The sequence below is a fragment of the Ursus americanus genome, chromosome 26 (assembly GCF_024610735.1).
Source record: "Ursus americanus isolate L20-20 chromosome 26, mUrsAme1.1.p, whole genome shotgun sequence".
NCBI classification, from domain to species: Eukaryota; Metazoa; Chordata; class Mammalia; order Carnivora; family Ursidae; genus Ursus; species Ursus americanus.
In genome coordinates this window covers 20776133-20802500 of record NC_142152.1, presented here as the reverse complement: position 1 = coordinate 20802500, position 26368 = coordinate 20776133, and the positions used below count along the sequence as shown (strand labels likewise).

General features: G+C 47.6%; 2 protein-coding genes across 16 annotated transcripts in view; one reads left to right on the top strand and one right to left on the bottom strand.

Moving 5' to 3' along the window:
- The window catches only part of TGFB3 (transforming growth factor beta 3), a 25362-nt gene extending 8147 nt beyond the window's left edge, over positions 1–17215 (top strand). Inside the window, exons 2-7 of the mRNA XM_045807781.2 lie at positions 1720–1883; positions 2171–2300; positions 8086–8193; positions 9923–10094; positions 12880–13033; positions 13918–17215. Of these exons, the coding sequence (XP_045663737.1) occupies positions 1720–1883; positions 2171–2300; positions 8086–8193; positions 9923–10094; positions 12880–13033; positions 13918–14076 (887 nt within the window). The 3' untranslated portion in view covers positions 14077–17215. The remainder of the gene's footprint in view (positions 1–1719; positions 1884–2170; positions 2301–8085; positions 8194–9922; positions 10095–12879; positions 13034–13917) is intronic.
- A 526-nt stretch (positions 17216–17741) lies between these two features.
- The window catches only part of TTLL5 (tubulin tyrosine ligase like 5), a 276284-nt gene continuing 267657 nt past the window's right edge, over positions 17742–26368 (bottom strand). For 10 of the 15 annotated variants that reach the window (XM_045807764.2, XM_045807765.2, XM_045807774.2 and 7 more), the window contains 2 exons: positions 22581–22679; positions 17742–18437 (listed from right to left, as the gene is read on the bottom strand). In XM_045807764.2, the coding sequence (XP_045663720.2) occupies positions 22618–22679 (62 nt within the window). In that variant the 3' untranslated portion in view covers positions 17742–18437; positions 22581–22617. The remainder of the gene's footprint in view (positions 18438–22580; positions 22680–26368) is intronic. The other 5 variants (XM_045807768.2, XM_087856138.1, XM_045807766.2 and 2 more) reach the window with 3 other exon arrangements.

Here is a 26368-nt window from a genome sequence, read left to right as displayed (position 1 = left end):
GAACCAAGTGTGTCAGTGCTCGAGAGGGTTGCCAGTCTGCGAGCTTCTCCGTGTCCAGAGGCTTCCAAACTGGCAAGCTGGACAAGTGCATTGCTATCACTGATGCCTCTTCCTGGTTCTGTCTGACACGGCTTAGGGAGTAGTTGGCAGTATTTGTTCTTCCAAAGCTACTTATTCATCAGGGCTTCGTTAGCCGGCATTCACACATTTGTTTTCCTAACATCTGTTCCATTAATTTTCTAAGAACCAGTGTCAGGCCCACCAGATGGCAATTTCCAGAAACACTCACTCATCCTTTCCTAAAGATCAGTAGCACATTTGCTTGTTTCCAGGCCTCTGATCCTTCCCGCCTTGTCCGTGACTTCCTACACCACCCCTCGGGGTGGTTATGAGCTCATTCCAGCCATGTCCATTATGTGTGGAATCTGGGTCTCCGAGCTTGAATTTCAAGTTCTGGCTATTGTTTCCATTTGTGTAGAAAGTTTTTCTCTGGGTGTTAAGCTGCTCAGACCTTGAGGTTGTAAAGTGTACAGGAGAAAAAGACAGGAGCTTTCTTTTCTCTTCATCTGGCTCTGAGGTATGGGAAAGAGCATCTGCGGCCTTGTGTCTTGCGGACAGGGACGAAGAGGCCAGCAGGGTGACAGAGGCTGGAATAGCATGTGCTGTCAAGGACAGAAACTCTTAGAAAGGAGCCAATGGGGATGGCCCAGCTGTGTCTGAAGAAACGTCTGCCAGGCTTGAGATGTGGGTTTTTGCCATACCGATGCTGCCTCAGTGGGTCTAAAACACAGTGTTAATGAGGTCACTGCCCTGCTCTAACACTTTCCATGACTCCCCACTGCGAATGGAATAAAATCCAGCCTCTCGGTCTGACATTTCAGCCTCCCCGTGGGCAGACCCCAGTCGGCTGCCCTGACCTTGTCTTGCGGGCCCCTCACCTGGCTGCTTCTGGTCGTCTTACACACATGCATCTTCTCCCCTCCCCGCTTTATTTCCATGGAAAATACCTTCCTCTCCGTCCTCAAACCCTTTCCTCCCACAGGGCCCAGATCAAATGGTACCTCTTCGCAGCAAGTGCTCCCTGCTGTCTCCCTACCCTGATCTCTTTGCGACAACTCCTGGGCTTCTCCAAAGGCCCTCGACACTTTCCTGCTGGTCCCATTATGTGCGTCTTTGTATTAATGTCCTCCCCCGATCTGAATCTCCTTGAAGGCAGGGGCACGACTCTTCATTTTTGCTTCCCAGTGTCAGCACTCTGCTTGGCGCCCACTGTGTGCTCAATACACACGTAATCAATGTATGACTGCCTGAAGGAACGAACACACGAATGGGTCAACCAGCTGTGAGATGACTAAACTACTAGGGGGATTTGCTGCGATCTTTTGAGAATCTGTGTTTTCTTAAAGAGTAAAAGCAGGCTGGAGAGCCTGCCAGAGCTGGGATGTCAAGGCCATGGGAGGAGGGGTGATTGCCTTGACTGGCCAGTCATTGGCGCCATGTCCTGGGGCTCCCTGGTCTCGGTGCTCCTGGCTCAGGTCTGTGTGTGATTCCAGGATCACCAAGATCTTCCTCCCGCTCCCACCTTTAGGCCTGAGGCCTCGAGCCTCTCGGGAGGTCATGGGTGGGACCTTGGCCACCTGGCGAGTGTCCGTGGGCAGCACTCTGGCTCCTATGGGTCCCACTCACGCTGTCCCTCTCTCCGCTTGCTTGATCTCCTAGATGAGCTGGCCGTCTGCCCCAAAGGGATCACCTCCAAGGTTTTCCGCTTCAACGTGTCCTCAGTGGAGAAAAATGGAACCAACCTGTTCCGAGCAGAATTCCGGGTCTTGCGGGTGCCCAACCCCAGCTCCAAGCGCAGCGAACAGAGGATCGAGCTCTTCCAGGTGAGCCCCTCCCGGAACAGAAGCCACACAAACGGGAGGGCCAGCTCCTCCACCCTTCCGGGCCTGTCCTCTGCGCAGAGGTCAGCAGACCTGGCTGTGAGTCCCGCCTTCTCGGACTCTGCATCTCTGTCTGTCCTGGAGAGGATGAAGCGTTAGCTAAGGGGCTTGCAGGAGCCTTTGGGAATTTTTAGTTTCCCGTTGCTCCCCTCACCTGGCCTCCTGCACTGTTGCATAGGCTGTGGCGCTTGTCCTGGCCTGGGGCACTTACTCCTTTCTCTGCCTTCCAGATACTCCGGCCCGATGAGCACATTGCCAAACAGCGCTATATCGGCGGCAAGAATCTGCCCACACGGGGCACCGCCGAGTGGCTGTCCTTTGACGTCACTGACACTGTGCGTGAGTGGCTCTTGCGAAGAGGTAGGTTGACTCTTAGTCTGTGCATTTTGGAAGGAACCTCAGGTCCCTAGGTCATTTACAAAATAGAAGGCACAGGACAAAACTAGAGGAGTCACAGATCTGGGTTCAAGCCCTAGCTTTGCCACCGGCTCACTGTGTCCTTCATTCATTCACTCAGCCAGTATTTATGAACATGTCCCCTCAGCCAGGCCGGGGGAGGCAGCAATGACCCGGACCGCGGAGGTCCTTTTCCCATAGGGCTGTCGTTCCGACGGCAGAGACACATAATAACCAAGTAGGAACGTCAGTGATGAGCACCACGAGAGACAGAAAGAGGACACGGTGGCAGTGACGGGTGGGGTCCGACACGCGGTGCGCAGGAACATGTGCACCAAGGTCCGAGTGATGAGAAGGGCCAGCGAGGGAAGGTGAGAATAAGGACGTGCTGGCAGAGGAGGTGGGGAGGCGCGGGCCCCACGAGACAACAGGCGTGATCTCATCGGGCAGCGGCATGAAGGCCGACGTGGCTGGAATGGAGTGAGCTGGGGGGCCAGACGTAGCTGGGGCCGTATGATTTAGGACGTTAAGGCCATGGTCAGGTTTGAGGACTTATTCCATGTGTGTTGAGAAGCCCTGGGACGTGGAGTGAGGTGATTTGGTTTATATCTCTAAAAGACCCCTCTGGGGGGCGCCTGGGTGGCTCAGTGGGTTAAGGGTCTGCCTTCAGCTCAGGTCGTGATCCCAGGGTCCTGGGATCGAGCCCCATGTTGGGTTCCCTCCTCAGCAGAGAGTGTGCTTCTCCCTCTCCGTCTGCTCCTCCCTTCTGCCCCCACTCATACTCTCTTGTGTGCTCTCTTGCTCAAATAAATAAAATCTTAAAAAAAAAAAAAAGATCCCTCTGGTTGCCATGAAGTCAAAGGAAGGAGCAGGACAACCTGCCAGGGCCCATTGCAGTAGCCCGGATGAGAGCAGCGGAGGCTTCGGCTAGGGCGGGAGCCGTGGGCCTGGAGATGATCGGAGTTTGTTGTCTATTTTGGAGGTCCGGCCTGTAGGACGGGCTGGTTAGGTAGGGGGTGTGAGGACAGGGCAGTGTAGGATGGCTTCTGAGGTTGTGGACAGAACACCCAGGGGGTAACACTGACATGGGGAAGACTGGGGAGAAGAGCAGGTTTGGGGGCCGGTTCTGTTGAGGCCAACTAAGTTTGAAAAGCTTGGTGGTTATCCAAGGAGAGCTGTCCAATATGCATATCAAATGTCACATGTCCCAAATATCTCACCCACTTGCTGTGTTTCCTCACCTGGAAAATCAAGTCATGGTTCCTTCCCCGCATGCCCCACAGAGCTGTTTTAAGGATCAGATGTACTTGAGAGAAGCCCATGGCTTTTATCCTGTCACACAAGAGTAAGCTTTTATTAGGTCAGATAAAGAAACTGAGGCCCAGAGAGGTTAAGTGACTTGACCAGGGTCATCCAGCCTAGATCGGAACTGGAGTCTCCTGACTGGCAGGCATGGTGTCTCATAATATCACGCTCTGCTGTTTCTCCTCTTCCTTACTTGGGGGTACTGCCTGGACCAATGTTCAGTGGAAAGCGGGTGCCTGTGGCAGGCCCATCTGTTCCTTCTCCCCGTCTTGCCCAGAGTTTTATTCTGTCATCAGCTGCCGTAGGGGCCCAGTCCCTCCACATGCTGAGGTCCAGAGTCCCTGGAGCAGGTGGGTCCTTTCTTGTCCTTGATGTTTTGGGAAACTTGTCCTGATGTTTTGGGGTTAAGGCACTAAGGCTTGGCCCACATAATGTTTTAAATTTAACTAATGGTCAACAGTTTCCATTTTTCAAGTCAGGAAATTTCACATAAAACCTGGACTTCTGGATTCTCTAGAAAAATTGGAAGATTTCCTGGTGACGATCCACGCGAGATGAGTAGTGGCCACCCCTTGAGGTGGGGCACGTATTCTTCACGTCCCCATAGGCCCTCCAGCCCCTGCTGTTCCCCAACAGTGAGGCTGGCAGTCCCCATTTAGCACGATCTGCTGGCTCGCTGTGCTCACTTACGTAACCTGCCCGGGGTTCCACAGATATCCGAGTCTGCAAGTCCTTCTTGGAGGGGCTTTACCTGGTGGCCGAGCCAGCTGGTCAGGGGCTGGAGGTCCTGCCGCAGTTCCAGGGATACCCAGGAATCCCATCCTATCTCCCCTACTGAGCATAAAGGCAAAAGCCTGGGAGCACCCACAGGACGGGGATCTGCCGTCGGCAGCACACTTGGGAATTCTGACTCAGACGGCACTCCACCTAGAGCCTGATGTGGCTGCAGAAAGGAGAGGCTGGGGAAATTAATCTCTTAGCTTCCCTGTCTGATTTTGATCAGCTCCACCTGCATTTCTTTGAAGCCCTGGGCACTTGAAGGAGTTCTTATTTTCCCAGCTGCAGAGGTCAATGAGAAGTTTGCGCTGAGAGTGATTTCCATCTTCCTTGAGACATCAAAAAGATAATTTCGTAATAAAACCTGTGGGTCCCCCACCCACCATCCCCACTGCTGCCAATTCTGAGGTTAGTTCTTCATTGGAACCTTCAGTCCCCACTTAGGCAGATGCTTCCTGCCCCTCGCACAGGGGAATCACACACAGACCTTGACTTAGGCAGAGCTCGTGAGTCTCCTCAGAGTTCGTGGCCCCGAACAAGGCAGCAGATGGACTCCAAATGGAGTAGTTGGTGGTGTGGACTGATGGGGAAACCGAGTCACATATCTGGTCTTGTATTCATTCAGCAAACATCTGAGAGCCTACTGTGCACCAGCTTGCCAGCCTGCCTTCTGGGTCCCAGAGCTGGCTGGAGCCCTACCCAGAGTTAGGGGCCCGGGTCCTCATACCCTTGCACTATTTCTCCTCATGGTCTGCACTATCTCCCCGTGCAGACCAAGACATCCCCTAACGGCCTGGGCAAGGAGCACAGCCAGCATCATAGCTCAGGAGAGGGGGGACACTGGGAAAACACAGGCGTCTTCCCTGGTGACCTCTGTTGCCCCCTCTTTGTCCCTCTTTGTCTCTAACAATTAGGAGTGTGGTTCGGGCATCAGGTGTTTGAATCTTGGCTCTCCCCACTTACTGGCTGGGTACCTCGGGCAAGCCATTTAATTTCTCTAAGCCTCAGGGTCCTTATCTGTGTAACGGGAGTGGGTAATAATTGCTCCTGTTTTGTAGGATTATTACAAAGATTGAATGAGTTACTGCACGTAAAGTCTCAGAACGGTGCTTGGCATGTCATGCTCAACAAATGTTGGTGATTATTGCCATCGCTCAGAGTCTTCTACCTAGACAGAGCCTGTGCGCCAAGCCAGGCCGCCGTCTCACACTACCACCTGTCCCCTAACCCTAACTACTCCCAACACATCTGTCTGCACCTTGACTTACTTTCTTTCTTTCTTTCTTTCTTTCTTTCTTTCTTTCTTTCTTTCTTTCTTTCTTTCTTTCTTTCTCTTTCTTTCTTTCTTTCTTTCTTTCTTTCTTTCTTTCTTTAGATTTATTTATTTTAGAGAGAGGGAAAGGGGGGGAGAGAGAGAGAGAGAGAGAGAGGAAGCACATACCATACGAGCATGCACAGGGAAAGGGGCAGAGGGAGAGAATATCCAAGCAGACTCCTGCCGAGTATGGAGCCTGTGCGGGGCTCGATCTCACGACCCATGAGATCAGGACCTGAACTAAAACCAAGAGTCAGATGCTAGACCGACTGAGCCACCCAGGTGCCCTGAGCCTTGACTTTCTAACTCACAGAATCACAGAGCTTGCCCATGCCAGGTCTCTCTTGGCCTACCTTGAGCCCTTCTGGGTAATAGGAAGTATACTCTGTCGCCCATTTCAGCCACCCCAGCTCCTTCCTTCAACAGCCTTTAACCAGGAAGAAGACACTCCTATGGCTCCATCTCTATTCACGTCTTGTTCTCTGGCTGGGCGTCAGCTTCCTTGTTATCGTAGCCCCATCCCTGCCCACCAGAGCTAACCTTCTGGAACCGAAGTCTTCACGCTTGGCAAGTGTCAGTGTGTCCTAGAGGCTGCCCTGGCTTGGAGGAGGACAGATGAGCCTGGGTTCTGCGGTTTATGGAAGAAGGGATCCAGGCCTGACTAACGGTGACCAGAACCCCTGGGCTTGAGGCATTCTGTGCTTGCCAAGGGTGCTGAGCGGGCTTGGGTCTCTGGGGTTTTCCCTGATGATACCAGATTTCAAGAAGACCTCATGTTGGTCCCCAGGCTGGATGCTCACACAGAACGAGGGCAGCCCGGGGCACAGCAAATCCACCAGCTGGCTGAGATGCTGGTCCTGAACCCAAGGGGTCCTTTCCCCAGGACCTTTCCTACACCACAGCTTGCTGCTGCCTCTGGGTCAACAGAGCTTCCCTAGCTGAGTCTGACCCGCCAGAGTCGATGATACCAGACCCTTCCTGGTTTCCCTGCACAAAACTTCTGGATTCAGTTCAAATATTTTTCTTGTTCTTCCTTTTTTCCCTCCACTTTACTCAACCCATTTCACTAATTTCCTTGCTTCCCCAATTTTAGTAAAATGTAAACATCACGAAAAGGAGAAAGGGCCACAGCTGGCCTTCTTGCACCAGAGAATCTGTCAGCAAACCCTGGCATCTCCACATTTCCTCCTGCTGGCGCTCTCCAAGCTCGTGTCATCCGGGCCCTTGGCCCTTGGCCATCTCCTCCGGCCTGTGCTCTGATTTCACAACGGTCTTCCTGAGCGGCTCATTTCCCCCAGTGAGCCATCCACATCTCCAGCTTCCCCATTAACTGAACAGGGATTCCCAGAGAAGAAACTTCCAAGTAACTCTGACCTCATTCTGTCCTGATCCCTTAAGGAAAATATGGCCAAAGGTAACAGTGATTTTCATCTTCTCTCCTCGGGAAACTACCACTCCATTTACACCCACAATCAGGGCCCTGGCAGAAAGCCTGGCATCTTCCCTGTAGATGGACTCTGCTGTTTGTCTGCAGGTGACCTTGCCTCTAGCTTTGCTTCCTGACTTCTAATCCTATGGCTCAGACTCTGCCGTCTTCCCCCATCTGGCAGAATTTGTGGCTTTTTGAATTACTGCCTCTCTGCCCCGAAGTTCTTCAGTGAGCCCCTTCCCCTGGGCTCTCCTGATCCCCCTGCCTCCCACTTCATCCTGCCTTAGCAGGTTGGCTCGAGTATCTCCTCTCCCAACAAGCACCTCGGTAGGATGATGGTTTTCTTCCTTCTTGTATCCTCATTCTTTTGCCCCCAAGTAGGCAGGTGACAATTTTTTCCCAATACCATCCTTTGAAAATAGATGACTATGAATATTCTCCTTCAGGATGCCTGGGTGGTGCACTCCATTAGGTGTCCGGCTCTTGGTTTTGGCTCAGGTCGTGATTTCAGGGTCCTGAGATCGAGCCCCTTGTTGGGCTCCACGCTCAGCACAGAGTCTGCTTGAGATTCTCTCTCTCCCTCTTCTTCTGCCCCCACCCCGTGTGCATACACGTGCCCACACTTCCTCTCTCTCTCAAATAAATAAATCTTCTAAAAAAAAGGAAAGTTCTCCTCTATAATGCCTCTTAATTAATGCCTTTATTTGGTTGTTCATGACGTAACAGAAACACCTGCAGTGTGGTAACACGTGTGGAGGTCCACTCTAGTTTTGGTGGCACCTTCTGTCTCCTATGACCCTCGCTATTACTCAGCTCCTGTGCCTGCCTATGGGAGCAGAGGCCTTGTCAGCCGTGCACGGTGATGGGCACACTTCCCCATCACATAAAGAATGTTCTCACTGCTTCCTTGTCTTATTTTGCAGAGTCCAACTTAGGTCTGGAAATCAGCATTCACTGTCCATGTCACACCTTTCAGCCCAATGGTGACATCCTGGAAAACATTCATGAGGTGATGGAAATAAAATTCAAAGGTAACAAAATGGATGTGTATAGTAGGTGGGGGGTGGGGTTGATGAGGCAGGACAGAACAGGAGACCCCAACCAGGCCCCAAGAAAAGCAACCAAACTCCCTCACAGAGATGGCCAACTATTTTATACTCGAGTAATTCTGCATTGCTTCAAAGGCAAGGTGTGTGACTTGCAGTTTATAGATAGAATATGTTCGCGTCTAGAAGACAGTGTCATGTTGGCACGAGTGGTGCAGCCATGGGGGCCAACAATGGGCCCGCCTCTCTAAGCTCAGTCAGTAAAACGGGGATGAGAATACCTCTTTCGTAGGGTCATCATGCAAATTAAATGAGATAACAAATGTAAAACACAGTGCCGCAAACACTCAGCAAATAGTAGTTGTCTTCCCCTTCCCTAAAAGAAATGAACTGCGGTGACCAGGAATACAGGTGTCCCGACTACTGAACTTTCCAGATGTCACAGAGGCTACCTGATCCCCACCCAGGAGTCATTGGGCTTTGAATAACTGCTTTGAGGCTCAGGGGAGAAGTAGTTGAGAGTCTTTTCTGGTTTTCCAGTCTGTTTCTGAGGCGCTCAATCTCTGGACAGTCTCTGGATTTTAGGGATGTTCTCTTTTCTTGAATAGTCCCATTTTGCTAACTGAGGCACACCCAAAACCAGGTGGTTCCTCAAGATCAAACCAACCCCGCCAGAGCCTGAGGTCAGACGCTCGTCTGGGAAGAGGTGCATCCTCTCTTGGCTGCCGGCCCCGGGCAGTCCTCTTACCCCTTGTGGGCTTGATTTCTGCCTCCCCCCCCTTTTCAAAGCCAAGCATTTGACATCGTAATCACAGAACGTCAGAGCTCGGAAGCCCTTTGCGGTCCTTGACTATAGGCCAGGTCAGGATGAGATCCCCCCACTCTGTAAATAGTTACCTTATTCATAAAGATTCTCAGCAAAGGGAATTTTGGATTCAAGCCTCCCATTTGTTTTACGGTCCTAGTGCCCCTTCGTGGGGTCCAAGTCGCTTCCGTCACTGTGTAAATTAAGCTCCTCGTGTTCCTGTCCTTGGTGGAGATGGACAACAGCTGGCAGCTGCCTGTCACAAAATGGATCTCCTTTTAGTTGAGGCTCGGTCTAATTCAGTCCTCAGTCTTTTCCTTTCCAGATGAAATAGCAGGGCTTTGCCCCGCCGGCAGAGTTTGTTTGCTAATCTGTGTATCACATCACTCGTTATCTCCTCTGAGTGTTACAGTGGAAACACTCTGAAACCACTGGTGCGTGTGCCCGTTAACGATTATGCGGTCTAGCTCCTCCGGCTCCCATTAAAGGCATCTTAAACTGAGACACCTTACTTTACAGGGAGGACTTAGGTGCTGTCTTGACCAATGCGGAGTATATGAGGAAACTCACACCCCGAGATTCTACGTCTCAGAATCTAAACTGATAGCCCAGAGCAATGTGTTAGCTAGGGGCCCAGGGTGCTTCATGGAAGCTTCTTGGGCCCAAGATCCCGGGAAGCATCTTGGAAGGGCTCTCTGCTCTCTGGACAATTTACACGTGGGAGTCGTGAGGGGATCCAACCATGGGTGCCTCATGAGTTCCTGTGACACTGGTTCCTCCACCTGGTCTTCTTCCCCTTCTCAGCCCGACACGAGCATGGCACCTGGGCAGTGACGGGATAGAACAGGAACCCAGCCTCCACTCTGCCTTCCTTAGACAGGAGATTGTCCTCCTCTTTCCCTTCTGCAGGTGTGGACAGCGAGGATGATCATGGCCGTGGGGACCTAGGGCGCCTCAAGAAGCAGAAGGACCACCACAACCCTCACCTCATCCTGATGATGATTCCCCCGCACCGGCTGGACAACCCGGGCCAGGGCGGGCAGAGGAAGAAGCGGGCCCTGGACACCAATTACTGCTTCCGGTGAGCTTGGGCCCACTCACAACCAGGAACTCCTGAGCCAACACTTACTGTGTGCCTGCTGTGGCTCAGTCCCTGGGCCTAAGCTGTGCTAAACGGGGGTCCTGGATGCTAGTCACAAACAACTCCAGGAAAGAAGATCTAACACTTCTTACCAACATCTTCCTGTTTTTCCGGAGCCCCACTGTTTTTCCACAGCCCAGCTCTGTGAGGCTCTGTCTGAAGCAAATGAGTAGGAGAGTGTTGCTAAGACAGTTTGGATCAGAGACTTGGCCGAAGCCTCTCTGTAGTTCCTGTGTTGTAAAGTACTTCTTCGTGTGTTTTTGCATGAGGGAGATGATGCAGGACTTCCTTTTTTTTTTTCTATTTAAATTCTAGCTCGTTAACATATAGTGTAATATTGGTTTCAGGAGTAGAATTTAGTGATTCATCAGTTACATACAACACCAGTGCTCATCATAACAAGTGCCCTCCTTGTTACCCATCATCTATCTAGCCCATCCTCCCACCCACTTCCCTCCATCAACCCTCAGTTTGTTCTCTATCATGAAGAGTCTCTTATGGTTTGCTTCCCTCTCTCTCTTTCCCGCGCTTCCTGTATGTTCATCTGTTTTGTTTCCTAAATTCCACATATGAGTGACATCATATGGTGCCTTTCTCTAACTGACTATTCCACCTAGCCTAATACTCTCTAGTTCCATCCATATCGTTGTAACCGGCAAGATTTTATTCTTCTTGGTGGCTGAGTAATATTGCATTGTATATATATACACCACCTCTTCTTTATCCATTCATCCGTCGATGGGCACTTGGGCTCTCTCCATAGTTTGGCTATTGTTGATAAAAATGCTGCTATAAACATCAGGGTGCCTGTACCCCTTCGATTCTGTATTCTTGTATCCTTTGGATAAATACCTAGTAGTGCAATTGCTGGATTGTAGAGTAGCTCTATTTTTAACTTTCTGAGGAACCTCCATACTGTTTTCCAGAGTGGCTGCGACAGTTGAATGCAGGGCTTTCTCTGAAAGCAGTGCTCAGTTCCCTGTGAGCTGTCCAGTGGTGCCCCGGGTGAGGGGAGATAGGGCAGTCTCCATGTACCAGGGGGATTTGAGCTAGTGAAATTAATGAACTAATTCAGGAGTAGGAGGTAGCCACCATGAAGAGAGAGAAAGAAAGAGCCTCTTCTCTTCTATAGTTCAGTTCCTCATTTACAAGGGAGGGGATAAGGCACACAGCAATTACTACAAGGTAGAAAATGAGCACACCCACGAGAAGGTCCGAAGTTCTGAGTGCTTTAAGGATCTGGAGCAAGCAGCTGATCTGTGGGTGCAGGAAAGGGTTCAGAAGGGCGCAGAACTTGAACCTCCGCGGACGAGTGAGGCATGGAGGGAGATGGGAGGAGGAAGGAAGGAACACGAACGGGTCAGTTTGGCTGGAGAGGAGAATGCCTGGAGCTGGCGAGACTGAATTAGGAAATCTTTAGATCTAACACTATGCCTTATAAGGAGCAACTGAGTGAACTAGCGATGTGGAGCCTGAAGGTGTAGTAGAGCCAACGTAGCTGGCCGCCAGCTGTCTGCAGGCTGCCATGTCCGTTTGTTCTGTGTGGCTCATAATCAGTTAGGAATGGATGCTCTTGGCTGCAAGGAACAGTGGCCTAAACCACAAAGGATTTCTTATTCACAGGAAGCCTGTAGCAGCAGGCTCAGGGTTGGTCTGGCTGCCTAATTATGCCATTGGGAATACAGGCTCGCTCTCTGCAGTCTGCCATGCTTAGGATGTTGGCTTGCTTTTCATCTTCTTGCTTATGGTCACAGTGACTGCTAAAGCTCCAGGTATCTTGTCTGTGTTCGAGACAAGAAGAAGGGAGAAGAGGCAGAGATGGCAGCTTTCCTCTTCCATCTGTGACTTTTATAAAGAATCAACCATTTTTGCCAGAATTTGCCCTTACCTTCTGCATAATTCTTATGTCTGATTGGTCATCGCTGGGTTACATGACCACCCCTACCTGCAAGGGAGGCCAGGAAAATGAGTATCTGGTGCTCCAGACTTTCTAATGGGAGGTGGCAAGGGAGAAGGGGGGTAGGAATGGCTTTTGAATAGATAAATAAGAGTGTTTGCCATGGTTCACCCTTGGAACCCACAGGAAGCCAGATTTTGGAAGGAGTAAGTTCTAGGTCGCAGTAGACTTTGACATACAGGCTAGATGCCCACTTGGCAAGGGTTATTGCCAAATGGATTTCTGCAGGGAACAGAATTGAAATGGCCTGATAGTTACACTTGGGGTGAGTCACGAGTCTAACAGAAGGATACACTTTGATTCAATGACCTCTAGATTCGGTCTCAGCAGTCTCACGTAGTAAGCAAGCTGTGTGAGCTTCGAGTTCATGTCTCGTTGGGCGCTCACTGGGAAGGTCACAAGAAAACCAACCTCAATGACACTGAGCTGGCTACGAACACGCATTCGGTGCTTGGTTTTATGTGAAGCAATTTATGTCTCTGCGTTGACCTAGGATATAAAAGCAGGCAGGACCACCTTTGCCTTTTCTCTTCCTCACGCATCATCCGTATCTGCCTATTACGTCCTTGGGATCACGGTCTTCAACACAAGAAAATGCTTTTATGGTATATAAGCTCAACGCCCTTGAACCTGGGATTCCATTGATTAGGGCCACCTCTTAGGGTGACCAGGAAGGACTCCAGGTACAAATATGAGGGCCGTTGGTGAGGTTGTTTATATTGGTGGTTTCCTGCAGGTTGATGGTCTATAAATGTTTTTTTGTTGTAGCAATTTGGAGGAGAACTGCTGTGTGCGCCCTCTCTACATTGACTTCCGACAAGATCTGGGCTGGAAATGGGTCCATGAACCTAAGGGCTACTACGCCAACTTCTGCTCAGGCCCTTGCCCCTACCTCCGCAGCGCGGACACAACCCACAGCACGGTATGGAGCGGGGCGATGTCATGTGGGGCACTGGGGCCGCGCCCGCCGGGCCACTCGTTCACACGAATGCTTGAGGACTGAATGTTGAATGAGCGAATGGTGATCCAGGGCGAGTAAAATCCCTTTGCTGAAGGTTCTGATCTTGGCACCCTGGCCCGACTCTGCCTCGCCACATTCTGCCCTTTAAAATTTCCTCCATGGTTTCAACCAGACTTTTTATTCTGTCTAAAGCTTTTGTACCATCCTGGAAATTAATTCACGGCCCCAGCACACCCTGTACTGCACATGGCCAGCAAGGGATGCTGGGGCAGAAAGGCTTCTACCCTCAGCGAAAGGACTCAGGGAATTCCAGCCTCTTGGATGTAGAAGAGACATTTTGAAAGACAATGCAAAACACAGAGAAGCAGCTAATAAGAAACAATGGGAAGAGAAAGGGAGAGAGGGGGAAGTCAGGACTCTGAAACTAGCTTGCCTTTCCCTCAAGGGGAATCAGAAATAGGGCAGTCATTTGTGAAACGTATTTCCTGATAGCTCACGATTTCTGCCCGTCTGGGGCTGCACACTCTGGCGTTTACTCAATGGCCCAAAGCAGCATTTAGTGAGATCACGTCTCCCCGAAGTGACCACTTACAGCTAGCAAAACCAGTAGAGGAATGTTTCTTAACAGCAAAGAAAATTTCATTATCCATTTAAAGTCGCCCACTAGTTGTTATCAGCTTATTAAGCTGATCACGCTCACACAAGTACAGATGTTCACCCAAACCGAAATAGCATCCATGGCCAGTCTCCAGACCTGCTGTCTCTGGAGCAGCCCCCAGAACTTGGTAGAGGGTTCTGGGCCTGAGGCTTGGCCTGCCACCCTCTAAATGACGTATCCTCCCCAGGTGCTGGGACTGTACAACACTCTGAATCCTGAAGCATCCGCCTCACCTTGCTGTGTGCCCCAGGACTTGGAGCCCCTGACCATCCTGTACTACGTCGGGAGGACCCCCAAGGTGGAACAGCTGTCTAACATGGTGGTCAAGTCCTGTAAGTGTAGCTGAGACCCTGCCTGCGACAGAGAGAGAGGACAGAGGACTGCCACCGCCCGACCGCCTGCTCCTCGGGAAACACAAAAGCAACAGACCTCACCTAGAGGCCTGGAGCCCGCCACCTTCGGCTCCAGGCAGACGGCTGAGACGGAAGTTCCCTTTTGGGACATTTCTCCTTCTTGCTGGCTCTGAGAATCACTGTGGTAAAGAAAGTGTGGGTTTGGTTAGGGGAAGGCCCAACTCTTCAGAATACACAGATTTTCTGTGACGTAGACGGAGGTGGTGGGGACAGAGGAAGAGGGATGGCAAGTCGACACGGGACGCATCACGCGGCAATGGACCTGGGATACCCTAGGGAGGAGGAAGGGCAGAGAACGGCCGGGACAGGGCCAGGCCGGAAGACACTTCTGAGGTCAGATGTGCTCATCGCTGCCCCACATCTGCTCTAGGGAATCGGGATGACATTATACAAGGCAAGCATTTTCCTTCAGAGAGGTCACCTAGACAAAGTCCCAGAACTGTATCTCCTACTACCTGGGATTAAGGATGAATCTGTAATTTTGCAAATTGTCCTCTCAACATCAGTCAGCAGCACCAAGGGTCATAAAGGGAGAAAAACCCGGGGAATGTAGTTCCCGGGCCGTCAACTCTGTGCGGCCATCTGGATATGCTGACCTCAGAAGCAGAGAGTGGGAACGAACGCCTCCTGTCTGCCCTCTGGGCCCCTCCTCTCGCCTTCTTCCTCGATCGTGTTTCCCCTCGGACGTATGGCTAGACACCTTCCAGGTCAGGGCGCACATATTTGGATTTGGGGTCTGTGCAGTCTTGGGGCATTATGGGTTCCCCTCCCCCTCCCCCCAGACCCTGTGTTCATCTGGTGTTCCTGGAAGCAGGTGCTAGAACGGATGAGGCGTGCGGGGAGGTTGCGCATGCGCCACGCAATGACTTGGCCCCAGACACGTAGACTGAGATATAAAGACAAATACAAATATTACTCTCAAAATCTTTGTATAAATAAATATTTTTGGGGAATCTTGGATCATTTCATCTTCTGGAAGATTGTCTCTAGGAACAGTAAAAGCCTATTCTAAGGTGTAAGTCTGACCGGATAAATATCCTTGATTACTCTTTTCTTAATCCCACAATCATGTCTACTAACCGGCACCTGGCGCCGACAATCTCGAACATCGAATGCCTTGCTTAGTGCGAGTACCCTGGACGGTGGGACGCTGTGCTGCCTTCTGCCGTCTGAGAAGACTGAACTGTTTGTGTTCCCTTCCTTCTCGTGGAGTATTTTGTTCTCAGACACACAGAGGCAGTGGCTCAGAGTTGCAGAAAGTTGTTCGAATTTGGCCTACATTTAACTGTGGGCAAAAATGCACTATAAATGACGAACACCGCCATTTTTTAGATCTAATCTCACGCTCCAGATCAGTTGAGAATTAGAGAAACGGTCTGTGGCAAATGGCCGAAGAAGATGAGGGTTATTCTGTTATCGGGGTAAGCTTGCCAGGAACCCCTTTGTCAGTGATTTGGGGACGGGAGAGGGCGAGGAAGTACAATCCCATAGTTCCCTTTTGCGGTCATAGACCCCAGAGCAATGCATAATTCCACTGTGGTACTAATGTCCACCTGAAGCAACCATCTGCAATGCGTGAGGAACCATCTAGCAGCTCCCAAGACAACTGTTCCTCTATTGAAATCACCTTACCGTTGGTGAAAAAGTCTATCTGGAGCTAAAATCTGCAGGGTGAAGGGTCTGTGTGGTATGTTCTTGCCTCTGTGTGTGTGTGTAGATGTGTGTACCTTGCTCCTTCTGGAATTCTCCTGAATTGAACTCCAGAGTTTGGTCACCAAGACTTTCTTTCCTGCTTGGTCCATGCCCAGCCAATTCTAAGAGCTTCTCTCTCAGGCTTCATTGCCTGTGGCATCCGTTTACTTCCACTGTACTTGGGGGGCTGTGTCCCTGCCCTAAAATCATGGTTGCCGGGACTGTGTCCATCTTACCCAAGGGAGCTAGCGGGCCTGGAGAGGGGATGAAGCATGCCCAGCCCTTCGGCTGCAGAGTGTCTTCATTGTGATCGCTATTCTCGAGTTTCAGTGGGCACGAGAAACACCCAAAGTGTTTATTAAAAATGTACGATTTCAGGCTACAGCTCTAGAGATATCTTCAGTCCTGGGGGAAGGTCTAGGCTGCCTAAAAAACCACATTTTGAGCAGCAGTGTCTTATATCTGACATCACTGGTCCTTCCTTGAGGCTTAAATAAGGACGAAGGGACTAATCTTTTTGACCCCAGAATAAACCTTCCTTCTTATCCAACCTCATAGGACATCACTAAAATGTTGGCCTGTGGCTCATCCTAATGAACCAAGGCAATGAGTTATGTTTCCTGAAGTATCCCAAAGAACACAGAACACATTGTGATTCCAAATGTTCTTTTTATATGAGAGCTCTATTCTTATCTTTATCAGCAGATACAAATATGGGCGGGCGTCTCAAGTCCAGCCTCTCCATTCCACATGTCACTTAGAGGCCCTATAGAAACTTGAGCCACTGTCCGTCTGTCTGAAAAGATACACACTTGTTTTGGGGGAGGGGAGGGAGGGACACTGGAAATGACACCATTGTTGGAGGGGGAAATCATATGATCAGTCTCGTTTATTACCAAGAGAAGTTCAGTACCAGTAAAAATGACACGGAAGTATTCGGTTAAATGAGGGAGAGATCTGCAGTCTGGTCTTAACAGCTGATAAGCACACGGGGAGTGCAAGAGGGAATTAGCCTCAGGATCCAGTTCTAATGTTACCTAGGGCAATTCCAAGCAGTCAGTTGGTCTCAAAGTTCTTTTCCTGGGCTCATGCCCTCTTATCCTTTCTCATATGATCCACATGCCTTTTTTCCCAGTTCTACACATCACCAGGGAATCATGAAGGAATCCTGATTTGTCTCCTAACCAATTCACAACCAAGTTAGCCAACAGTTAGGATGGTCCTCAGACTACTAACCAGAAGTCCCAGGAACATCACGAATACATTTTCTCCTCTCCCTCAAGCGACAGTCTTCATCCCTCACAAGTAAACGAAATGCTTCCATGTGCTCAAACCTGTTTGCATTCACTAAGAAGTCAATAAAGTCCCTTTTCTCTCTGCCTTGTTGGGTGTCATTATTCCTTTGGGGTTTGAATGCTGAGTCTAGAGTACCTGGTTGTAGAAAAACCCAGACTCTGGATCCTCCCCCAGGAACTCCCCAGGGTAGCTATCAGTCCTTCGGTGGGCCCTGCAGCCCCACCTTTCAACCATTTTCTTCAGGAGAAGCCAGGGAGGGGACCAGGGAAAGGTAAGGTGAGGAGAGGGAGCAGAGGTCAAGTGGAAAGGCATGCTGTCGGGGGCTGTGCCACCTCATTCTGCTGAGGACCCCTGGAGGACCTGTCTGCTGCGGGCTGATAATGGAGACGTGTGCACACACGCACTTCCCAGGTACAGGAGCTGCCTGTGGGGAACAGCCTGGACCCACCAGCTGCTGAAACCAAATGGAAGGATAAGACATCTCTTTAGTTCACATTCCTAAGACAAAGTTTAAAAAATTGCCCAGCAATGAAAGAAAACGAGAAGTTGGTCCCATTTCAGGCTTGTTTGTGAATACTGATTGTTGGGAAATTAGTAAATGGAAAAAAAGAAAATAAAAATAGAATTACTTTATTAATTTTAGAAATCAGTAATTCCAAAGGGTGCCTTTACCATGGCTCCTGTGGTCAGCAGCACACCGACTTTTCTTCACTCTCTGAGAATCTTGAGATGTATGCCCCCCCGCCCCGAACCCTTAGAAAAGGAAAGAACAACTTTGGTAGATAATGTTGTTGGGATTTTAGGCTTGTAGGAAGTAAAGCTTAATACTGCAGTCTGGAAAAGAAGAGGAAGCAAAATGCAAATAGCCAAAGAGCCTGTTTTATATCATCTCTGTGTGGTAGCAGGAGAGGGACAGAGAAGGCCTAAGCAGGTCGGGGGCATGGGGGGTAAAAGGGATAAAAGATACATGTGTGCTCTGATGGGGTATATAACGTATCAGTCGAATGTCCCCACTGCCAAGTTCAGTCAAAACCCAGCTGACGTGTTTTCCCGTCGTCTCAGTGAAAGTCTGGATTGGCTGGTTGGCAACAATCTACTGCCACTATTGCTTGAAGGCTCTGGGGACTGAGGCAGCAAAAAAAAAAAAAAAAAAAAAAAAGAAAGAAAGAAAAAAAAAAAAAAGTACCATGGACCCCTCGCAGCGCTGGTGGATGCTTCGGCCTCGGTCACCCCCCCGCAGGAGCCGGGTTAGCAAAGAGCTTGTACCTGTGTGCGGTGACGGTTCATCTTTTAGTGTGAGCAGGATCTGAAAAAGACAGAACCAGCCGCTAAGTGACCTACATGAGAGTGTGGGCTTTTATTTACAGCAACGTCTGGTACAGTTCACACCACTGAAGACCGAAGAAGTTGTGGCCACATAAATGCTCACCTTGAACCTGAAGACTTTTCATTTTAACCACTTTTGTTGGACACCTTTCTAACACACTCCGGTTCTGCTGCTTTTCTGTCTACTTCTTAGTTTCTTTTCTTTTCTTTTTCTCCTGGATAAGAACATTTTAATTCTTTCACTTCTTAATATAAAGCGCTGAAGATGTTAACCTTTTCTAGAAACGTAAGGCCAGCGTTGTTAGCATTCAGTACTGAACTGCACGGGAAGACTGCTCCATGCGCACTTCTGAGTTAGTCTAAATCTTTGTTGAATGTTGGGTTGTCACAATACACCCCGTTGTCCCCATCCCCACAGTGCGCACCTACATCCCACCAGCCGGTTTAAGACAAGGACGTTACTATTACCCTCCACCCCCTGTGAGGCCCTCCCACTGCCTTCCCATTTCCACTATCCTGAATTATGTGTTTATCCTTCCCTTGTTTTGCTTTTTTAAAACAGGTTTATTACATACACTCCTAACCCTAAATATTATGTTGTTTCGTTTTCACAATTTTGTGGTTTTCAATTTGACAGTGCTGCTTAACTATTATCATATGTGATCTCAGCACACAACTGGGAGAACTTCTTCAGTTATATACTTAGGAGTGGAACTGCTGGGTCACGGACACTTGCATCTTCCACTCTCTAAAAATAATGCCAAATTACATTCCTAAGCGGTTGTGCCAATTCCCACCCCCCCCACCCCCAGGGCAGCTTCTCTACCTCCCCTACCTGTGGAGAAGGGGGGTTGTCTGAGTTTAAAATACTTGCTAGTCCAGTGGGTATACATGGTGTCCTACTGTGGTTTTAATGAGCATTTTCCCAATTAGGAATGAGGCTGAGACTCTTTTCAAGTATCTATTGTGCATATATGTTTTTTCTTCTGTGAAACGCCTGGACGTGGCTTTTGCTTATTTTCTTATTGAGTTTACTGTTTATTGATTTAAAAAAAAATAAAACAGCTTTATTGAGATATAAGCCACATACCATACAATTCACCCATTTAATGTGTATAATCCAGTGGCTTGTAGTATATTCAGAGTTGTGCATCCATCACCACGATCAATTCTAGAACATTTTCACTGAAAGAAGATGAAACCCTACACCTCTTACACCATCACTCTCGCTCATCGTGTCTTCTGGCCTTAGGCAACCACTGATCTAGTTTCTGTCTCTATAGATTCGCCTATCCTAGACATTTCGTAGGAGTGGACTCATGCAGTATGTGGGCTTTTGTGTCTGGCTTCTTTCCCTTGGTGCAATGTTTTCAAGGGTCTTCCATGCTGTAGCATGGAACAGTACTCTCTGCCTTTTTATGGCTCAATAATACTCCATTGTGTGTATGTTTTATTTATTCACTCACCAGTTGATGGCTATTGGGGTTGTTTCCGCCTCCTGGATATTAGTAATCATGCTGCTATAAACATTCACGTACAAGGTTTTGTCTGGACTATGTTATCATTTCTGTTGGGTGTATACTGCTGGGTCCTACGGTAACCCTCTGTTTAAAGGTTTGAGAAACTGCCGTTTCCAAAGCAGTTGCACCATTTTAAAAACACACAACCTGCAAACTATTTTATTATTTTCTTAAGTCACTCTCCCCATTCTCTATCTTTTACGGTTTTATTTTCTCTCTAGAACACCCACTATTATCTAACGTACTATCTCTGTTACTAACGCGGTTTGTTGTCCGTATCTCCAGTTAAGGATTTGGGGCTGTTCTATTCACGCTCTGTGCTATGTGCCTGGTGTAGATACTCACTAAATATCTGTTGAGTGAATCAGTCTTTCACTTTAACTGGAACATTAGTCCACTCACATTTTTGTGATTACAAATGTTTTTATTTATTTCTACTGTTTAAGTTGTGTTTTCCTTTAAAGATTTATTTATACTAGAGCAGCAGAGGGAGAGAATCTTTAAGTAACTCCCCACTGAGCGTGGAGCCTTACGTGGGGCTCAATCTCAGGGCTCATGAGATCACAACCTGAGCTGAAACCAAAAGTCGGGTGCTTCAACGACTGAGCCATCCAGGTGCCCCTTAAGCTGTGCTGTCTGTGTTTTCTTTTTCTCCTTAAAGTTTTATAATTTCTATTCTTTTAGTAGTTACTCTACTGATTTTTGCATTTGTGTATATACTATGTGAAGCTAAAATTAATCACTATCTTTACCTTTTCACTCTATAAGATCAAGTTAGACTACTTAACTCTGATCATAGCCTCTGTCTTGATTACCCTGATACTGGTGTTGGGTACTTTCATCCCCCTCCTTTTTTTTTTTTTTTAAAGGTTTTATTTATTTATTTGACAGAGAGAGAGACAGCCAGCGAGAGAGGGAACACAAGCAGGGGGAGTGGGAGAGGAAGAAATAGGCTCATAGTGGAGGAGCCTGATGTGGGGCTCGATCCTGTAACGCCGGGATCACGCCCTGAGCCGAAGGCAGACGCTTAACCGCTGTGCCACCCAGGCGCCCCTTCATCCCCCTCCTTTTTAACCTCACAAGGACATTATAGTTTATTATTATGCTTTTATTTGCCCGAGTGTCTTTATACATTCTTTGCTCTTTTTTTTTTTTTTTAAGATTTTATTTATTTATTCGACAGAGATAGAGACAGCCAGCGAGAGAGGGAACACAAGCAGGGGGAGTGGGAGAGGAAGAAGCAGGCTCATAGCGGAAGAGCCTGATGTGGGGCTCGATCCCGGAACGCCAGGATCACGCCCTGAGCCGAAGGCAGACGCTTAACCGCTGTGCCACCCAGGCGCCCCTATACATTCTTTGCTCTTAAGTCAGTTTTGGCATCTCAGACCTTTTTCTGGTATCACCTTCCTCTGTTGAAATATATCCTTTAGAATCTTTCCTTTTGTGAAGGTTTGCTGATGCCAAAGTTGTCTGGGTTTTACATGTTGGAAAATGTCTATTTCATCCTCATCCTTGAAAGATACTTTTGCTTAAAATACATTTCTGGCGGGGTACTTATTTTTTCTCATCAATGGCCACATCGCACTGTAGTTCGGCTTCCGCTGCTGCCGCGGAGGACTGCGTTGTTGATCAAACCGGCATTCCTTTGGAAAGCCACCTTTGCCTCAAGGTGCTTAAATTTAACATCTTTTGTCTTTAGTATTCCAAAGTTTCAGTAGTGGATTTCTTGTGATTCACTATAGCCAGTCGTATCTTCCAGTAGTTATGGAATATTTTTAGCCATTGTCCCTTCAAATATTGTCCTGTCTCACTTTTTTTTTTCTTTCCAGAACTCCTTCTATTTAAATATCTATCAGGCCTTCTCACTCGGTTTTTCCTCCCTTTTTCTTTCTGTCCTGCAGTTCACGTAATTTCTTTAAATATATCTTTGAGTTCATTAAATATCTTTTCAGCTAGGTCTAACCTGCAGTTAAGCCCACTCATTGATTTGAAAACCATAATTAACTGTGTCTCTGCAATTCTAAAGTACGACATAGTTCTTTTTCAAATCTGCTTCGTCATAATTTTAATCTTTTGATTTTACTCCTACTTTTACTCCCTCTTTTAATTTCTCTAAACACATGAGAAAGTTTACTTTGTATTGTATGTCTGGTAATTTCAGTATCTTAGTCTTTGTGGGTCTAAGATTGTTATATGTTATTTTGCTGACTTTCACTATGGTGCCACGTTTCCTTATTTGTTTTGTGATTGTAAACTGTGATCTCGCAGTTCTTAGACCTTTACCTATAAGAATTATTTGAGATTTGAGTTGAAGGAAGATCCTTCCAGAAAAAATACGCATTTGATTCTACTAGGTGCCTGGGGCCACTATTAGCTTAGGATCACCTTAGATTAAATTCTCAGTTTGAAGTTCTTCAGGGTGCCTAGGGAATATGAATTCATGCCCACACTTACACAAGGGCGAGTTTGTGGTTACAGAACGTCAGGGGAGAGTCCCCTACTCCACCTCTCACTCAGCACCAAGGCTCAAGACAGGCAATTTTCTTTCAGGGCCTGAGGGGGGTAAAGGTAAAGTGGGAAGGGACGGTTTATTTCCGGCTGACCTTTACATGGAGAATACAGCCCTCTGGGGTCCTATCTTCATGTGAAGGGTCTCTGGTCCAGAGTTGCTTGGATCTCCGCTCCTGCCTGCTGACTCAGTTCTGGGGTTATCAGGGCAGGAACAATACACAGGACAACAATGTTATTGTGTTTGCCCCTCACTGTCTCTGTGGCCACGATCACAGCCTGGCTCTGTTTTGGTAGGATTTTGAAAAACCTGTCATTGAAGTTGTCCATCTTCTTTTCTCCTTTGATGTCCTGACCTGGAAATTCTTTCTCTCTCTCTCTCTCTCTTTTTTTCATAATGCCTACGGCTCGTACTATTTATACACTCACTTGGTAGTTATCAAATAAATGAAGTTACATCTTCTTAGGCTAGTTTTAAAGTCAACAAGCAACATAAACATAAAATATTATCCGAATTACCCTTAAAAATCTTGAAGCACCTGTAAAAGACATTGTACTGGGCTGGCAACAAACCCAATCTGTCCTCCAGCCTACTATTCTTCTATCAGCATCATATTACGTAACTGGCTTGTGTTACTGCAACATAGCAAATAAAAATATTTTAAAGAGGACAGGGGTGGGGGTGGGGGGCTTTGTCTTGCATGTGTTGCTCATGTCCCACGGATACACTCTTTTAAGTGCAGAGACCGCATCTTACAAATCTTCACAGGACCTGAGCTCCTAGCATTTTGCCATGTACGTGTTTACATGGGGGTGCTTGGTAAATACTGGACTGACTGATGTGGGAAACGATCGACAGCAGTGCTCCCTATGGGTAGAAAAAGATTTCCAACTAACAATACAAACTTGGCTTCTGCAAACACCACAGCCTCGGGGGATAAGCAGCAATCCGCACTCCAGGGCAGCGCTCCTACCCCCCATCAGCTGTGTGGAGGAAAGGGAAGCACATTTTCAATGAGATCATCTGACTCACGGCTTTTCCAGCTCAGAAAAAACAGAGGATGCACCACGACTTCCACGCCACTGAAGGCGGCCCACACCTCAAACAACATGAACGTGTAACTGGAGCTATTTTTCTCCCTCCCAGGTCTGAAGTGAACAGGAGAAATAAAATTAAAAACGTAATTTTTAAAACTACCTAAATGCAAAGGCTTTGTCCATTGTGCCTCTTAGATGTGCCCCCTAGGATCAGACTGGCCCTGATAGTACCTTCTGGCAACGTTCTGCTTTGATAAGAGAGTGAATGAATCACTTTATTTATATCCTGAGTGACATTAGGAGAAAGGGACAGCTGGGGAGTGAGGGCCAACCTGCTGGCCCCTCACCTTCCCGGGCACAGGTCCAGTATGTAGGAATGAACAACACAGGCGCAAGAGCAGGAGATCCATCTCCTGAAACCCGGCCTGGTGACACGGAGGCGCCGGGCGCAGCTGCAAGGGGTCTGTGCGGAGCGGAGGCAGCCCTAGGGGAGAAGGGAGCGAGCTGGCTGACCACAGCAGCACCCCGAGTGCTCAGGCCTCCCAGAAACCCTTCTCCACATCTAGTGAACGATGCAGGCATGTGGGTGACCTCTTAGATGCTAAATGCAACCCGGGTCAAGTGTCCAGCTATCGGGGAGAGTTTCTTTCTGCTTGCAAGTAAGTGTAGGACAGTTTTGATAAAATGCTATTTTAAGGAATTCTACTGTAAAGAACCGAAGTCATATATCCAATAAGCCAAATTCTTCTAAGAAAAATGTTCCATAACTCATTTCTGAAAGTATATTTAACTCCTATAAACCTGTAAAACCATGGTCCCTTTATTCTGGTTCATTTTCTTACTACAACGGAGCAGTAAAATAGGCGTGACAGAATGGCCTCACGGAACAGAGAGAAACCCGTCTGGGGGACTTTCAAACGTCACTCAGTGAAAAATGTTTCTTTTTGTAACTCCATTTTGATAGTTAAGGGCAGACCATTTAACATGTTTGCAGAGTTGTAGTTTTTTTTTGCATAAGAATATTTAATAACTTCCCTTTTATGAAAATTTAAAAATTGCACGCTGATCTAAATCAAAGTTCTTGGCATCTAATTCCATGACCTAGCTGTATCTATCCGTCTAGTTTCGAAGCATAATTCACTTAAGCACATCTGGGATATTAACATATATATGTTTATATATAAAATGTTTCTATATAATGTAAATGCATGTATATATAAAAATATACATAAAATCTGGATTTATAAAACAAATCACTAAATCATTAAAAGGAAAATGATTTACAAAAAGTATATTTACTTTCTTAAAAAGATTTAATTTCTTTATAGAAAGTTCTCACACTGAAGAATGGTAGAGTAACACAAGGCTATGTACTTAATTAAATCTGATTTCCGCTATTTATTGGGCTTCTAATCTTTGGAACTTAATAATAATGATTATTGTTTTCTGAGCATAGGACAAATACATGTTCACTGTAGAAAAATCTTTGGTGGGGTCTAAAAGGAGATCTTTTATATAGCTTTGAGTTCAAAAGAACTGATATACAGAGGGATTTTGTCTATTCTAGAACAATAATTTCCAGCCTGATACAAATCCAGTCTCATTCCTCCCACCGTAGGTACAGGATTCATTCAAAAAAGATGCTGGATTCTAGTAGTTCTTTGCCTAAAGATCAGCAGAACAGCAGGCTTTCAAGTACTTGAGGAAGGTAAATGAAGGGACCCTACCTAGACAACTGACTTTCAAACTTATTTAGTAAAAATACATCTTATATGAATACATACATTAATATCTTTTTGACTTAAACAGAAGTCTCACAAAACAATTCTCACTTTTATTACAGATGGACCCGCACTATTTTTTCTTTCTGTTCTACTCTGTTCCATTATAGGAGGGGTGGGAGGGAAGAGGCAGAAGTGATGGTTCTGATCAGTGGGATGCTAGTGAATGTTTAACAACTGGTTCTCTGTGATAAAACAAACAAAGGCCCCAGCTTTGTGGTGTTGGCTGATTTCCACCACAGCCAAATTCAGGTAACCAACATGATGAACTTACTGAGAGTTCACAGCGTTGGGAAGACACATGCACCATTGGCTCTCGTGAGCCTGGTCATGACCCACTAATTGACTTGATGACCCACTGTCTGGTCATGACCCCATCGTTCACAAACTACTGTTCTAGAGTCTAGAGAATCAAACTCCTTAGTACCTCACAGGAACCTGAGAGGGGTCAGTAGATCTTGTTTCCAGGAGGTACTGAGGGAAAGTGCCCATGTGAGGGATGGCGAGCAGCCGGGGCGCTTGTCTGAGGGGAACCTCCTCTGATGCCCACTTTGACTTGGCAGCATCCACCTTCAGCTTCCCCAAAACTGACCACCTTGGGAAAATTAGAGGTACCAAGCAATAACTTGAGGAAAACCCCAATCTCCTTGAGATTCAGTTTCTTTCTTGTAATGTGGGAATCATAACTTGTGTACTTCACTGGATTAAGGGCTAAACAAGATAATCCGTATGCAAGCATTCTGAAAATTACAAGGGACTCTACAGGGTAGTATTCACATGAAAATGATTCAATTTAATAAAATCTTAATTACAGGCCATTAAAAAATATCATCTGAGCTCATCAGTCATTCCCACCTTCTCGACTCTTCGTCCCCTCTCTGGGTCTCTGAGATTCTGAAATATCCTAGTGCGTCTCAAGGCTGCCTCCTTGGGTGGTTCCACTGTATCCTCTTTCTTCTTTGCACTTTGCTGCTCTTTTTTTTACATTCTTTCCCTCAGAGAATGTATCCACTTACAGCTTTAACAGGTAACTCTATATAGATGACTGCTAAACTCCACATCTG